Source organism: Ochotona princeps, chromosome 25 (assembly GCF_030435755.1).
Source record: "Ochotona princeps isolate mOchPri1 chromosome 25, mOchPri1.hap1, whole genome shotgun sequence".
Taxonomy (NCBI): domain Eukaryota; kingdom Metazoa; phylum Chordata; class Mammalia; order Lagomorpha; family Ochotonidae; genus Ochotona; species Ochotona princeps.
In genome coordinates, this window is record NC_080856.1 from 24,601,384 (window position 1) to 24,617,329 (window position 15,946).

At 49.2% G+C, this 15,946-nt stretch overlaps 1 protein-coding gene across 8 annotated transcripts in view; it reads left to right on the top strand.

Annotated features, from left to right (window-relative positions):
- PRKAG2 (protein kinase AMP-activated non-catalytic subunit gamma 2) overlaps positions 1–15,946 on the top strand; it is a 234,917-nt gene that overhangs the window by 180,652 nt on the left and 38,319 nt on the right. For 7 of the 8 annotated variants that reach the window (XM_058654990.1, XM_058654991.1, XM_058654992.1 and 4 more), the window contains one exon: positions 5,126–5,195. In XM_058654990.1, the coding sequence (XP_058510973.1) occupies positions 5,126–5,195 (70 nt within the window). Of the gene's footprint in view, positions 1–4,909; positions 5,196–15,946 lie in introns of those variants that run through there. The other variant, XM_004594397.3, reaches the window with a different exon arrangement.

Sequence of the window (15,946 nt, forward strand, 5' to 3'; positions counted from 1 at the left end):
AGCAGGCATAGTCCCTTCTTCCTGGGCAGATGGGTCTGGGTTACCAGGAGGCTGGTGTTACTGTCTGGCGTTGCTGCATCAAGTGCAGCTGATGGTGACAGTTTGGGAGATAAAGTGCTACGGCCATACCACCCTGAACGTGCCCGATCTCGTCTGATCTCGGGGGATGAAGTGGTCTTGGGAGAGCCCTTCCTTTTACATGCAGAACATTGCCTGAGTCCCTCTCTGCCTCCATCCTGGCTTGCCCCCACCTGTCTGAAATAGCTACAATCACAATCAGCATAAATCTGTTGAAACCAATACAGCATTACCATGAAAGAACAATGGAGGCCACCTGCAATTCCATCTGGGTGTCAGTTTGAGGGTTTGAATCCCAGCTGTTCCACTTTTGATCCAGCTCTGAGAGTCCTGCTCAAGCAAGTTTGAGAGCAGCGGGAGATGGCCCAAGTGCCTGGGCCCCTGCAACCTTGTAGGAGACCTGGCAGCTTGCTCAGTGTGGTCCAATTCCAGTCATTGCTGCCATTTGGGGAATGAAAAATTGGATGGGAAAAGTGGATGGAAAAATCTTTATGTCTCTTTCAATCTTTATGTCTCTTTCAATCTTTATGTCTCTTTCAATCTTTATGTCTCTATGTGTCTGCCTTTCAAATAAATTTTTAAAAAATCTTTTTTAAAAAAAAGGCAAAGCTGTTTTTTTAAGGACTCCTGGTGATCACCCATTTCAAATTATTTGTACTAAGGAATCCATCTCTTAGGACTCTGTGAACATTTATCCAAATGCCACCAAAAGCTCTGAAACCTTCAAATTGTTGCAATTGACTTAGGATGCTTTAGAAAACAACTTTATCTGTTTTACTAGGATTCTATGACTATCTGAGAAAGAAAACACAAGATATTACAAAGTACAAATGATTAACTTGTCCACACAAATACTGAATGTTCATCATCACTCATTAGAGCCAAAAAATGCAGTTCACCTGTATCCCATCAGATGATAAATGCATAAACCAAATGTGGCATTTCCACATAATGGACCATTATTCAACAATTAAAACCATGATGTGCCGATGTATGCTACAACATGGTGAGCTCTGAAAATGTATTTTAGAAGCCAGTCACAAAAGGTCACGTATGGTATGAGTCCATGTATAGAAAACGTCCAAAATAGGCACATCTATGGAGACAGAATGAAGGTTACTGGTTTCCTTGATATGGGTAGGGGAGAGTGGTTTCAACAGGAAATTGGAAAAAAAAAAACCAGGAAATTGCAAGTCACTGCTAATAAATTTGGAGTTTTTCTTTGGGATGATGGAAATGCTATAAACTTAGATCATTTACAAAACTCTGACCACACTGAAAATCATTGAAATTAGTATTTTCAGTGGGTAACTTACAAGCATATGAGTTATAATCAAAGACTTTTAAACAATATTTCATTATTTATTTTTACTTGAAAGAGTTACAGAGACACAGAAAAAGAGAGAGGGGCAAACTGAGAAAGAGAGGTATTCCAACCACTGGTCACCCTCCAAATAGCCATAATTTCCAGAACTGGGCATCCGAAGCTGGGAGCCAGGAGCACCTTTTGGGTCTCCTGTATGGGTGCACGGGCCCAACGACTTGAGCCATCCTCTGCTGCTTTCCCAGGCCATCAACAGGGAGCTGGATCAGCAGTGGAGAAGCTGGACTGGAACCAGCATCCACATGGTATGCTAGCACACTGGCAGAGGATTAACGTGCTACCTCACTGTGCCAATCCCAATCAAAGATTTTTAAAAATTTAAATTTTCATTTTCTCCACATGATTAATTCAGTTTGGCTTGGCTCCTTTGCAGAAAACATACTATGACATCACAGTGAGATATTGACATTGACACAGCCCTAGTGAGAGTGATTCTATCACTCCTCTAGTTGCCCTGGTGCACTCACAGGCACCTCTGCCCCTCTCTGCCACCCTGACTCCTGGCACCCACTAATCTGTTCTCCACCTTGATCATTTCATCACGGCAGAGTATAATATACTATGTGACTTTTTGGAATTGGCTTTTTGTTATTCAGCATACTTTCCTGGAGATCTACTAAGTTCTATGAGTAACTGATTCTTTTTTGAAATTTTGTCACTTATTTATTTATTTGACAGGCAAACAGACAGAGCTCCTGTCCTCTGGTTCACTCGTCAAGCCCCCATAATTGCCAGGGCTGGGCTTGGGACCAGTGCTGGGAGCTAAGACTTGGATTTGGGTCTCCCCTGTGGGTGGCAGGGCCCCAGGAACTTGAGCCAACACTACTGCCTCCCAGAGTGTGCATTAGCAGGAAGCTAGGATAGGAAGCTGGGATCTGAAACCAGACACTCCAGTGTGGGCACCACAAAGTCAAATGCCCACTTGGGCGTGATGGCTTGCCTTTGCCAGGATCCCATTTGGGCTCCAGTTCGTGTCCCAGCTGCTCTACTTCCCATCTAGCTCCCTGCTTATGGCCTAGGAAAGCAGTGGAGGACAGCTCAAAGCCTTGGGACCCTTCACCCACATGGGAAACCCAGAAGAAGCTCCTGGCTTCTGACTTTGGATCAGCTCAACTCTGGCCATTGTGGCTGTCTGGGGAGTGAACCAGCAGATGGACAATCTTTCTCTGTCTCTCCTTCTGTAAATATGATCTGCCATTCCAATAAAAACAAATAAATCTGTGAAAAATGATTATTCCATTTTTCACGTCCACCAGCAGTTAAATGATTCTATTTCTCTGTGTCAATAGTATTTGTACTATTATTTACTCTTTCTACATTAGCGCTTCAAATAGATGTACAGTGATATCTGACTGTGGTTTTCATTTACATTTCCCTAATAGCTAATGATGTTGAACAGCTTTTCATATGCTTATCCACCATTATCTTTTTTATTGAAATGTCTCTTCATGTCTTTTGTTCATGTTCTAATTAAATTGTTTTCTGTTGAGATTAAAGAGTTTTTTGTATTCAAAACACTAGCAGTTTTTGGCTGTGTGGTTTGCAAATATTATCTTCTGCTCTTAAAACTTAGGTTTTCATTCTCTTAACAGGGCATTTCACAGAGGAAAAAAGTTCCTAATTTTAATAAAGCCCAATTCACGCACTGTCTTTCAAACTTCTATGGCATCAGGTTTCATTTTTTGCCTGGCTGTAGGCTGTAGGTTTCATATTGTTTTCCTAAAAACCTTCAAAGAACCCCCTGATGTTTTTGAGCCAAGTTTTGCATGAAGTGTGAGGCCTCCATTGGTGTGGTTTTTGTTGTGTGTTTTGAGGTCCAGCTAGTTAGTTGTTCCAGCACCAAAGCTTTGATCACCACTATGAAAGCGCTTTCCTCCAAGAAGCAGTGTTGCCTGTGTGTGGCATACTTCCCCGGTCCACTCCTGGGCTGCCTGTTTGTGCCCACTGATCAAAGTGTCTGTTCCTCTGCCAATACCGCTCCTGATTACCGCCGCCCGGCGCCCACAGTAGGCTGTAGTATTGTCCACAGTGATGCCTCCCATTGCATTCTTCTTTCTCAAGAAAGCTTGTGTTTTTCCACAGGAATTTAACATAAACTTACTTGTCTCTAAAACTCTTGGGTTTGGCAGGAACTTCATTAAGTCAGATCGGTTTGGCAGAGAGGGGAAATCTTGCCAATGCCAGGTCGGGGCGGGGGGCTCTGTGTAGCTAGCTCTTCTTTCACAGTCTGTCGTTTTCAGCATACAGATTTCTTCAGTTTACTTCTGAGTATTAATCTTAAGTGACTGGAAATGATAAGTGTCTTCATATCCGCTTCCAGTTGTTCATTCTAGCAGATAAAAAACACGATTGATTCTCGGGCTGACATTATATCCCACGATCTTGCCAAAGTCCTGAAGGTTTTTTGCAAGCTGTATTCCTTCCCCATCTGCATGCCTTTGATTTGCTCTCTGTGCCTTACTGCAGAGACTGGAATGCAAGTACAGACACCCTTGTCATAGCAGGAAGCCCTTCAGTCTCTTCCTCACATCATCTGGAGACTTTTTTTTTAACCAAGAAACATCTTAGAGAATTAATGTTGCCTTCTTTTTCTTAACCAAGCCTTCTGCACTCCTTGGGCCACGGAGGTGACAAAAGAGGATATTCCTGTATTCCCTCGTTCAAACGAGGCGACAGGACCCGGTTCCCTTCAAGAACGGGGCCAGGGGCTCTCTGCAATGTAACCAAGTATCACCACGCGGCCTTCTGCAGCCTGCCAGAGGCACCTGTAGGTGCAGCCGCAGGGCGTGGGTCCTCCCTTCCAGGCAGCTGGCGACTGCCAGCCCTGCCGTCTGCCAACCTGAGCTGGCGGGAGGACAGCCTCAGATACCCAGACCCAGGGTGAGAGGCCAGATTTAGACTGTGTGAGCTTTTGGCAGCTGCTCCCCCCAAAGAGAACAGAACTGGCGGGTGAAGAGAGAAAACGATCAGAGTTTCAAAGATGGAAAAATGTGATAGCAGCAAAGCCGATCTAGAATCTAGAATGCGTGTTACCCATAGAACCGGCTTGTGATTTTTTTTTTTCTTTTCTCTTTTAAGGGAAGGGGAGTAGGCAATCTAATCTTTAAACATGAAAAGGGAACGCTAGGCAGGAGCGCCTGCCTGGCGGTCTCCTCTCCCTCGGGGTCCTGCAGCCCCACCCCCGTGCTGGCCGAGCCCACACCTGCGCGCAGGTGGAGCCTACCCGGACGCGCTAAGCGGGTGGGGGGCGGTTAAGTGAACGGGTGTGCAGGCTGAGGAGGCAAAGGCGGCCTCTCCTCAGGGTACCTCGGCAGCGGCCGGCAGCCGGCAGCCGGCGGGGGGCGCCCCGGGCCGCTCTCCCGGGCTCCCCTTCCCACGCTTCCTCCTCGGCGGGCCGTACCACAGGGGCCGGCGCGCGGGGGTGAGAGGGCCGCGGGAAGCGGAGCGTTCCACTGGCGAAGGGCGGGCGCCTTCCACCTGCGGCGACAGCGGCGACGGCGGCCTCGGGCGGTGGGCCGCGCCGCCTGCGTCCGGCCACCAGGCCCCTCCTCCCGGCGGCGCGGCGGCGCGAGGCCCGGAGCGCTCGGCCGGCCGCGAGCCCGCCGGCCGGGGACGAGCGCCGCGCCTCATGCTGATCGCTGTCCTCCTCCTCCTCCCCCTCAGGCGGCGCTGGCGGCGGCCCCGGGACCCGCGGAAGCCGGCATGCTGGAGAAATTGGAGTTCGAGGAAGAAGGTGAGTTCGCGGTCTTGGCGGCGAGGGTACCCCGCGTGGAGGAGACCCCGGGAGCCTGAGCGGCCACTCCCGGCGTCCTGAGGGAACACCAGCGGCCGGCGGTGGACGCGTGGGCGCCGGCGAGACCCGGGCTTGCACGGCACGCTGTTGCCTTGCGGATGCGAGCACACCAGCCGTGCTTCCAGAGGGGCCCCGGGCTGCCGGCTCGGCACCGAGGGGCCGCCCTTTTGTCCTTACACCCGATTCGAATGAGAGCAAGGTGTCAGTGCAGTCCTGATTGCTCCCGCATGTCACCAGCCCCCCTCGCGGGAGCCCCCCAAATTTTGATTTACAGCCCGTGCCTTGAAGGAGCGAACTGGTGCCCTTCGTTAAAATACCAGCAGTAGGGTGTGTCTTCTGTTCTAATGGGGAAAGTTCAATAGGGAAAGCTCGGGGCGGCTGCCTGAATTGGCTGGTGAGTTCTGGCGACCCTCCCCATGGCTCTGGTCGCCTCGCCTCCTTCCTCGGGTTTTCTTGTTCCTGCCCTATTTCCGTCTTGTACCTTCTTACAGGCAAATATCCTGGGTCTTACTTAGGGGCTGTTAAAATCTGAAGGGAGAGGAGTTTGTTCCTGGCAGAATTAATATTTTAAGATGGCATGATGAGCTGTCGCGGGGGGGGGGGTCTTATGTTGAAGCTACAAACATTTGAAGGGGGTGAGCCTGTTCCTTGGCCAAATGAATATTTAAAAATGGAATATGATGAGCTCGAAGTCGAGGAAGAACTTTATACCAGAGGCTTCCCCATCTGAAGAATGTAAAAAGGCCTTCTCGCTCTGAATTTCCATGATTTGTGCGGTGACATTTCGGGTCCCCATATAAAGCTCCTGAAACAAAGAGGGTGCTATGGGGGTGCTGTTCCTTGCACCAACTTGACTTAACTCCCAGTGTTCACAGTTACTTAAGGAGGCATGCGCAGCGCAGCGAGCGTGAGCATGCTAACCAGGTAGCAGTAGGCCTTTGCCTGCTATCTCAGATTCGCTGCAACATCTCACAGACACACTAGCCAGGAGAGAAATATGTCCATAGAAATTGTCATCGAAGTCTTCATCCATATTTATAACATGACACATTTCAGCGTTTGGATTGCATTTGCAGTTTCTTCTGCCTAAAAATAAGCCAGTGTCTTCGTTTGAATGCACCTGACTGTTGCTCGGTGTCTTGGTCCCGCAGGCCAAGCTTTGGCCTCCGTCCACAGGGAGTTTTCTGGGTAGACTTTGAATCTTCTGAGTCTAGATCTTAGGCATGTTTTTCGCTCTGCTTGAATTTGTCCCTGATAAAGTAATGATGAGAATCTATGACATTTCAGGTGCTGGTGCTTAATAGGAAGGCAAGAGGAGACCAGAGAGAAACAAGGGTATGGTTAAAAATGCAGGCCTACGTACAGACCTTATCTCCCATGATTTAGCTATTAGCTGTGTGACCTCAGACGAATTACTTAACCTCTCTGCGCCTTTGTTTCCTCCCTTATAAAATCGAAGCTCCTCATATCAGGGCACTTGGAAGATCGCAGCGGAATGCTTGCCTCCTGCCTTTAGCACATGGCAAGTCCATAGGAGCACTTTGTAAATGTTATCCTTACACTGCTAAGTGCCATTAGCTATTGTGCCGAACTCACAGACTTTTAAAGGCTTTTATTAACACATCAAAGATTCTTCCCAGCACAGGTTTGGTAGCTTTTCACCTTTTTTCCTGGAGATTTGTTCACTGAATTCTGTTGACAGTTTTCAGAGCACACCTTTGTTGCATTCGCATTGTTTCAGCCAGCGTAAAGAACATAACGTGTTATGTAAAGATTGTCAACAACAATACAATAAAATGGATTATATAAAAAAAAAAAAAAAAAAAAAAAAAAAAAAAGAACATAACGTGTTAAGCCTGAGCATGGGGGAGAGGGCGTTCCCCTTCGCCCCTGTTTTGAACCCATTGCTGTCATTGCTTGAATCCCCCAGGTAACCCTGTCAAACTTCTCTGGGTTCTGAAGGAGGCAGAATGTTGAACAATTACGTGGAAACTGTTAGGCGAAGGAAGGAACAGTGTTGGCGTGCCACTCCAGCATGCTGCGCTGTAGCTTGTGAACTTTAAATGGCTGTTCTCCTCAAATACAGAAAAAGCTGAGTATAATGTGTGATCTTCCATCTGTTTGAGGGGAGAGGGGGAACCCCACCAGGAAGACACTGCATATTTGGCTATCCTGTGAACTGATGAGGTCATAACCTGTGTTATGGACAGCTGTGCAGTAGATCCTTGCTGCCTCTCCAAACTTCCATCTTGCCCAGTGAACGTCTTATTTCGTGCATTGATGTCTGGAGGCATAACTTACACTGAGATGCTCTTGTTATATGTAGGAACACAGAATTAGTGCATTTTTCGTTACCCAGTACTTTACTTTCTGATAAACTATAATGAATATGGGGTCGTCCAGAATAGTGTGGAGGTGCTGGCGAAGAGGGTGGAAGGAAAGGCCTGGGCCGTCGATGCTGGGGCCTGACTCGAGCTCTCACCCATTTCTGCTGACCCCTCTTCCGACCAGCACACTTGTAAGGGGAGCCTGGGTGTCATGGCCTCACTTCATCGCTTGCCCATCTGTATACAGGGCATGTGCAGGCTTCTTTCAGTCTGTAGCTTCACCAGCCCTCCATTTCATGTGCAAGAATTGCCAGAACTCTTTTTTCTTTTTCTTTTTTTTAAAGATTTGCTTATTTTTATTGTAAAGGCAGATATACAGAGAGGAGGAGAGACGTAGAGGAAGATCTTCCATCCGATGATTCATTCCCAAATAGCTGCAACAACCAGATCTGATCTGAAGCCAAGAGCCTGGAGCTTCTTCCGGGTCTCTCTAGCGGGTGCACAATCCCAAGGCTTCAGGCTGTCCTCAACTGCTTTCTCAGGCCACAAGCAGGGAGCTAGATGGGAAGCAGAGCTGCTGGGATTAGAACTGGTGCCCATCTGGGATCCTAGCACATACCAGGTGAGGACTTTAGCCACTAGGCTACTGCGCCAGGCCCACCACAGCTCTTTTTATAATTACACCAGCACCGTGGTGTAGTAAGTTAAGCTTCCTTCTGCGTGCAGCATCTGCATCCCGTATTGGTGCTGGTTTGTGTCCCAGCTGCTCCACTTCCCATCCAGCTCCCTGCTGTGGCCTGGGAAAGCAGTCGAGGACGGCCCAAAGCATTGGGTTCCTCAGCCCACCTGGGGGACCCAGAAGAGGCTCCTAGTTCCTGGCTTTGGATCAGTTCAACTCTGGCCATTGTGGCCACTTGGGGAGTGAACCAGCAGATGGAATATCTCTCTGTGTCTCTCTGTTTCTAACTCTGCCTTTCACCTAAAAATAAAATAAATCTTGGAAGGCAGACCTCAATTCTCTAGGCCTGGGATAGATCCTGAGGTTTTGCCTTGTCTTCCGAGCCCTAGGGGGTGTCTGTGCTGTGGGCCTGCAAACCCCCTGTAAGGCACAAGCTGGTTTGCCAAGGGTCAGGTTGTAAGCGTTTCGCCTCGGCTTGTGGTGGAGGCTTGTTGTGTGGACTAACTGCTTGACATACCCTGCGGAAGGCAGGAAGCCATGCACAATCTGGGGAACTAGAAAAACGTCATTTCCCGAACGGCTAGCTTGCCAGCCCCTGCTCTGTGCGCCCTCACAGCGTCTGTCCTCGTGGGCTGCGGCCTCTTCAACAGCCGCTCTCCCTGTGCTTCCAGACACAGCCCAGGTCTCACCTCCCCTTTGGGGCTTTCCCCGAAGACCTGCTCTCCACCTTGCGATTCAGGCAGTGTTCCCAGCACCTGCTGTCAGGGCCGACACACAGTAGGTGTCAAACAGAGCTTCAGGATCCACCATCACTTGCCCTCAGTTGTTACTTTGTGGGGACTCTGGGAAGATGAAACAATTCAGTAGACAAAGGTGGACGAGAATGGTGCCGAGACTGGGGCACTGGCTTGTCGTGTTTGCTGTTTACCTTTTTTGTTTGCTGTGTTGGTCACGGCTTTTTCTCTGTGATTATCAGAATCATCCGTCTTGAACTCACTGGCTGAGACCAGTCGGGAAGTGCCGTGCAGGAACCACAGCACAATCCGTGAATAATAGCCGATGGTGCTGTGAGTGATCAGTCCGCCTCTGACTCAGGTGCTGGCACGTGAATGCCACAGCCCCACTGAGCCGGCCCCCCTCCTGCTGTCGCAGCGGCCATGGGCTTCCTCCAAGAAGTCCTGTGTCTGGAGCTGGCTGGGCTGGTTTCACCCGCCTCCCAGCTGAGGCTGCCTCAGCTGTGCTCCCCTCTGCATGTCATCTGCCGCTGACTTGACCCCACCCCATTCACTCTATGGGAGTCCTTTCTCCTGACTGCAGGTGACTACAGGCCAGCTTCCAGAGAAGACTCCTTCTCCAGGACTCAACTTCCAAGCTCAGTTGGCCCAGCGAGACTGGTCGGTCCAGTCTACAGTGATCCAAATAGCTAAGGAATAGGGAGGGGGCGGCCCGGCAGCGTGGCCTAGTGGCTAAAGTCCTTACCTTGAATGCGCCCCGGGATCCCATATGGGCGCCGGTTCTAATCATGGCAGCTCCACTTCCCATCCAGCTTCCTGCTTGTGGCCTGGGAAAGCAGTCGAGGACGTCCCAAAGCTTTGGGACCCTGCACCCGCGTGGGAGACCCGGAAGAGGTTCCTGGTTCCCAGCTTCAGATCGGTGCAGCACCGGCCGTTGCGGTCACTTGGGGAGTGAATCATCGGACGGAAGGTCTTCCTCTCTGTCTCTCCTCTTCTCTGTATATCTGACTTTGTAATAATAAATAAATAAATAAATCTTAAAAAATAAAAAAGAAATAGGGAAGGGGGAGGCTTGTGTTGTGGCACAGCAGGTCAGGCCGCCACCAGCATCCCATGTGAGGGCTGCTTCAAGTCCCAGATATCCCAGTTCCAGAATGCCCCTGGGAAAGCAGCAGATGATATCCCAAGGGGTTGGGCCCCTGCCACCCTTGTAGGAGACCGGGATGAAGTTCCTGGCTCCTGGCTCCTGGCTTTGGTCTGTCCCAATAGCCATTATAGCCATTTGGGGAATGAACCAGCAGTGGAAGATCTCTCTTTGTCTTTCCCTCTATGTAATTTTGCCTTTCAAATAAATAAAATAATTTCGTTCTCAGTGATGACTCTGGGCGATGAAGCCCAGCTTGGTGATGAACTCACACTGTTTCCCTGGCTAACTAACCACTCTCACCCCTTGGGGCTATGTTTGTTGTTATTCTTGTAATGGGTTTTTCTCCCCAGAGCAGGGGACTAGCACTGAGCTATCTTCTAGTTTGACTGCTAACTTGAAAACAGCACCCCCAAAAGCAATCCAGACCCACTCTGTACAAAGCTAGTGGGACAAAAACGAATGTTCACATGCAGCTTGTTCAGGCTCCACTGGTGAAGATGATGCTAAGCAGTAAGATGGCTTCCTGTAGAGGGACAAAAACCAAAAAACTAGCAGTGGCCGTGATTTGTGTCCCTGCACAGGGCCACAGTACATGAATAAATACATAATTTATCTGCAGCATTACAGTTTCATAAGGGAAGGGCAGTTGGGGTGCGGTGTGATGAATAAACGGTCTGCAGAGACTGGAGGGGGAGATAAGGAACACAGGCCAGAGAAAGCGCTCCCACTTCAGGAGAAGCGCCTGCTCGGTGCCCGTGCCAGCCTAGAGCCTCAGCCCTTGCCGCTGAGCCGAAAGGGCATCATCTCTGTGAGGCTCAGTAACTGTGGAACACTCGGGGTGCTGACCTCTGGTGGCAAAGAGACTGAAGTGACGGGCTTTGGATCATAGCATGGTTGCATGTTGATCATTACTTACAGGCCGAGAAGGCTCTGAGAATTATCTTTAATCAGCAAACTCTACATTTCCCAACTGAGTTAATGTGGCGCTGTTAGATAAGAGATCCATTCATTGATTATAGGAGCAGCTGTCATTTCGTATCAGTGGTACCCCTCTCTCGAGTGGGCATTATGGTTAAGACGCTGCTTGGAACGCCTGTCTGCCTTGAGTCCCAGCTCTGCTCATGGTCCCAGCTTCCCGCTGATGCGCCCTTGGGAAGGAGGGCAGGCAGCCAGGGTTCCTTGTCACTCCTGCAGGTGCTGCTGACTTCCGCCTAGCCCAGCCTACCCTAGCCCTGCCCTATTGTTGGCCCTCACTTGAGGAATGGAATAGTGGAAGGAAGCTGTCCACCCATCCCCTCCTCTCAAATAAAACAGAAAAACATTTCTCTCTAGGTAGCCCTATATTTAACATATTGCCCTCTTTCATAAATTCTTGGATGTCTGTTTTAGCATTCCTGAAGTCAGAGAAAAAAGATCTGGTGGTGTCCTTGACTTGAGAAGATGGAGTAGTTGTCTTAGAGACTGGCGGGTGGGACGTCTTCCCCGTCGCCACAAGTAGAGCCAAGTGGAGCCATTGGGGCTGTGATGGTACCCGTAGTCATCTCTAGGACTTAACCCCTCAAAGACTCCTGGTGCTTCAGCAAATGTGTTGGGAGGTAGTCTCTGAGCCCCCTGCACAACTGCCTGGCAGCTGACCACAGCTCTAGACTGGTGGTCCAGCCACTGCCACTTGAAGTTTTACCTGTGACTGTAAAGGAAAAAGAAAGCTGTTGATATCCTAGTGTCTGGAGTTCACCCAACTTTAATATAGCTCACATGCATCAAGAGTACTGAGGCTCTGTTATAATTCTTACATTTACCTAATCCTCAAGACAACCCTAAGAGGTCAGCATCTTTATCATTCCTACTTAGTAGAAGAGGAAATTAAAGTTGGGGGCTAATTAACTCGGAATATGCCTTGAAAGGGGCGCCGGACCTCCTGCCTGGTGGTGGTCTCTCACAGGCCGGGCCTTGAACCAGTGTGCATAACCAAGTGAAATCCTCTTCCGTTCAGAAAAGCCTCTTTCCATCCTTCATCTTTTGTCCTTCTGTTGTCCATAGCCACAGCCCCTCAGCTCCTGGGGGCTTCCCAGTGGCTCCCTTTCACAGAGTGCAGTCGACATCTGGCAGGGCTTCTCTTCCTGTGGCCCCTGGTCAGTAGCGACACTCTCTCTTCTCTTTCCAAAGCCAATTTCATTTCTGTATCACAGCACGGCTGGTATCCTCAGATGTGTCTGTCTGGTGATTTCCTAGTGGTGCTCGTCTTCTTCCTTTTCCTTTAGTTTTATTTTAAACAAGTCTGGTGTAAGTCACATACAACACAAATACCCTTCCCTCTAGAGCGGGAAATGCTGGGCTCCCTCAAGGTTCTGTGCCAGGGAGTCCTCTCCCCTGGATAAGCTCATTGACTTCCACAGCTTCAACTCCCGGATACATGCTGCGTGCCTTGTCCATTCCACGACGTCATTACCATCCGCAGTACTGCCAATACAGCAGCCAGGCCTCTCCTAGACTGCTGAATTGCTGGCTGATATCTCAGAGTCATTTCATGATTTCTCTGTTCTAATCTTCTTCCCCCACAACCACCCCCTGGCCTTTCTTCAGCAGCCTGAACCTGTGAGCAATACCACCTCTGTGTACTCCACCCCCACCTTCAGCATCCTGAGCCTGTGAGCAGCACCAACTCTGTGTAGTTAATAAGCCTCATGTCTCATTCTCTGACTTGCCCACATCCTCTTGAGGTCAGTTCCTGTGTCTGCTGGTCACCATCACTCAGGGCCAAGCTGTCACATTTCTGTCTTTAAAACTACTCCAGGAGCCTCGTCTCTCCCAGCACCTGCTGTGCCCACCCCCCAGGCATTTCTTAAACATTTCATCATGTCACTGCATGCTTGTGAGCCCTCAGGGACTTCTCTCTGCCCACATCCTCTCTAGCCTTGTTGTCTCTTCTTGTTCTTCATCATTGTCTTGTACCCGTTTTTCTCCTATCGCCTTTCCTCCAGCAAATCTTTTCCCTTTATAGATTTATGTATCTGAAAGGTGGAGTACCAGAGAGAAAGGGGGTGGTAGAGGGAGATCTTCTACCTGCTGATTCACTTCCCAAATGGCCACAACAGCCAGGGTTGGGCCAGGATAGAGTCAGGAGCCAGGAACTCCATCCTGGTTTCCCACGTGAGTGGCAAGCCCCGATCATCTGGTGCCTTCCCGGGCACATTAACGGGAAGCTGGATGAGAAGCAGAGCAGTCAAAACTCCAACTGTCCCTTCTCAGGATGCTGGCATGTGGCAGCCTAACCTTGCTGTGCCACAGTCCCCTGCTCCCTTCCCGATCTGAGCTTCTTGAAGTTCCTGGAGCAGCCTTGCTCCCACAGGTCTCCTGGACTTCATACAAGCTGCTCCTCGTGAGCACCTGCTGATTCTCTTCAAGTTTCAGGTTAAATGTCACTCCCCGGGGAAAAGAACCCCAGACAGGCCTTGCCAAGGCCCTCAGAATCCCTCACAGTTGCCCTGTGCTGTTAGAAGCGTGTTCATTTGTCTGCCTTTGATATTAACTTGCATGCTGTAGGTGTGGAGAATAGAGATGGCAAAGTTAAGGCGCTCCCTGTCTTCAGGATATGAGGAGGAATAAGGCGCCGTCTGAGGCAATGTGTGTTACACAGCGAGTGTGTGCATTTGGGAGCTCATAGGCTTGGCACTTCGGGTGGTTAAGCTTAGTTCTTATAAGGAAACCAGGCGTTTATATTGAAGCCAGTATCACAATGAGTAGAAATCCACCTGGCATGCTAATGGTTACCAACGAAAGAGAAAGAGTGAGCAGAAAAGCATGGCGTGAAGTTGCCTGCAGTGTATCTGGCCGAGGCGTGAAAGCCTTCTCCACCCAGTCATGAAGTCAGATTGCGTTACATCCGCTAATGGCTCCAGGGCGACAGCAGGCAGTTGAGTGGGATATCAGGCTGACAGTGATCCAGTGTCTGATGGAAAGTTCGTCTGCCTTCTGTGGCAGTGGGTACATTTGCCCTAATGTTAGGGAAAACCTTGGCTTACCTCTGATAATAAAAAGGAGAGCCTTTTCAAGGGAGAAGAATAACATGGGAGCATTCTGACTAAATTTTACTCTGTTTCACATGCTGCCTCACTGAAGCTCGTTGAAGGCTCTAAGTGTTGTGCTAGCCTATTCACTCTACTTTATGCTATACTTGGTCTTTTGCTATATATATATATATATATATATATATATATATATATATATATATACACATAGCAGCAAACTGCCAATAATAAACATGGTTTTACAGGTCAGGTAGCATGTTTTCTTTCAAATGGAATGTTTAATTGCTCCATCAAGCCCTCAAGAGTGCACACGCATACATCCCAGCACATTTATCTACATTCCCTGCTTCTCACCCACCTTTCATATTGCATTTTCTAGCTTGGAAGTAGGTGCACACAGAGCCCCCCAACCTTTTTAAAATCACCTGTGCATTGTGTCATGCTAACTATGAGTCCCATTGGGATCCTATTTCTTCTACTTAATTGCTGTGAGACCTCCGACAAGCTGTCTTCCTGTGTGAGTTGGCTGTGTGCAGGTTAGATAATGTGAACTATTTTCTGAGACGGCAACCGTGGTGCTGAACCTTGTAAGGACACATAGGCACCAAGCAGAAAGCTGAGAGTTGAAGTGAATTCTTCTAGAAATCTCCAACTATAGCTGTCTGTGTCTGCCTTTCCCACAGGCATGGATGTGTGTACTGTGTCTTTGGCCAAATGTTTAAGCTTGTTTGTTCCCATTGCCCAGAAGCACCCTGCAATATGATGTTAAGAAATCTAGTCCTGGGCCTGGCGTGGTAGCCTTGACTTGCATGCACCAGGAATCCATATGGGCGCCAGTTTGTGTCCCAGCTGCTCCATTTCCCATCCATATCCCTGCTTGTGGTCTGGGAAAGTTGTGGAACCCTTTACCCACATGGGAGACCCAGAAAAAGCCTCTGGTTCCTGGCTTAAGATCAGTACTCAGCTCTAGCCGTTGTGGCTAGTTGGGGAATGAACCAGCAGATAGAAGAGCTTTCTCTTGTCTCTCCTTCTCCCTGTAGATCATGCCTTTCCAATAAAAATAATAAATGAATCTTTGAAACAAAAAAGGAAGGAAATTCAGGCCCAAGGGGGTTAATATGATGAAGTGTCTTCATCCTTTGTCCCCCATTTCCGGCCATATAGCTGCTGAAATCCATAGAATTTTCAGAGTGATAGGCCAGTTGATGTTTCCTTCAGCAAGGGAACAGGGCACCAGAACTACCACGGCAAGATTACAGGATTGGCGCTGTGGCCCTGCCCGTCACAACTGCCAGGGAGGCTGAGGAGTGAAGGTCCATCTGATTCCTAAAGCCTCCATGCGAACCCACAATAGTGGGTTCAGAGGAGTGAAGGTCCTTGAAAGGGGACACCCCAAGGGGGCAGAAGCTCTACACCCCTGCTCACGTGCAGATCCACCTAGAGAGTGCAAGATCCCTGAGTGAGAATGGGCCCAGTAGGGAGACAGTGAGTACCTCCCTCTTGGGTTGCCACTCCCACCGGTGAGTATGAGAACCAGGTCTGGGACAGGCATAACTAGACAGAGTGACACCCACCAGCATATGTGTGGACTGGGTAGTGGAGCTAGTTGGGATGAACTAGCCATCAATGCCCATTGACATGTATGAGAGCTGAATGGGATGTGGAAAAGTCTGGACTAGGGTCCAGCTAGGCTGCAATTCCCACTGGTGTACATGAAGGCCGAGTGTGTGGTGGAGAGGATCAGGCTGGGCTGCAACACCCATTGGTTTGTGTAAA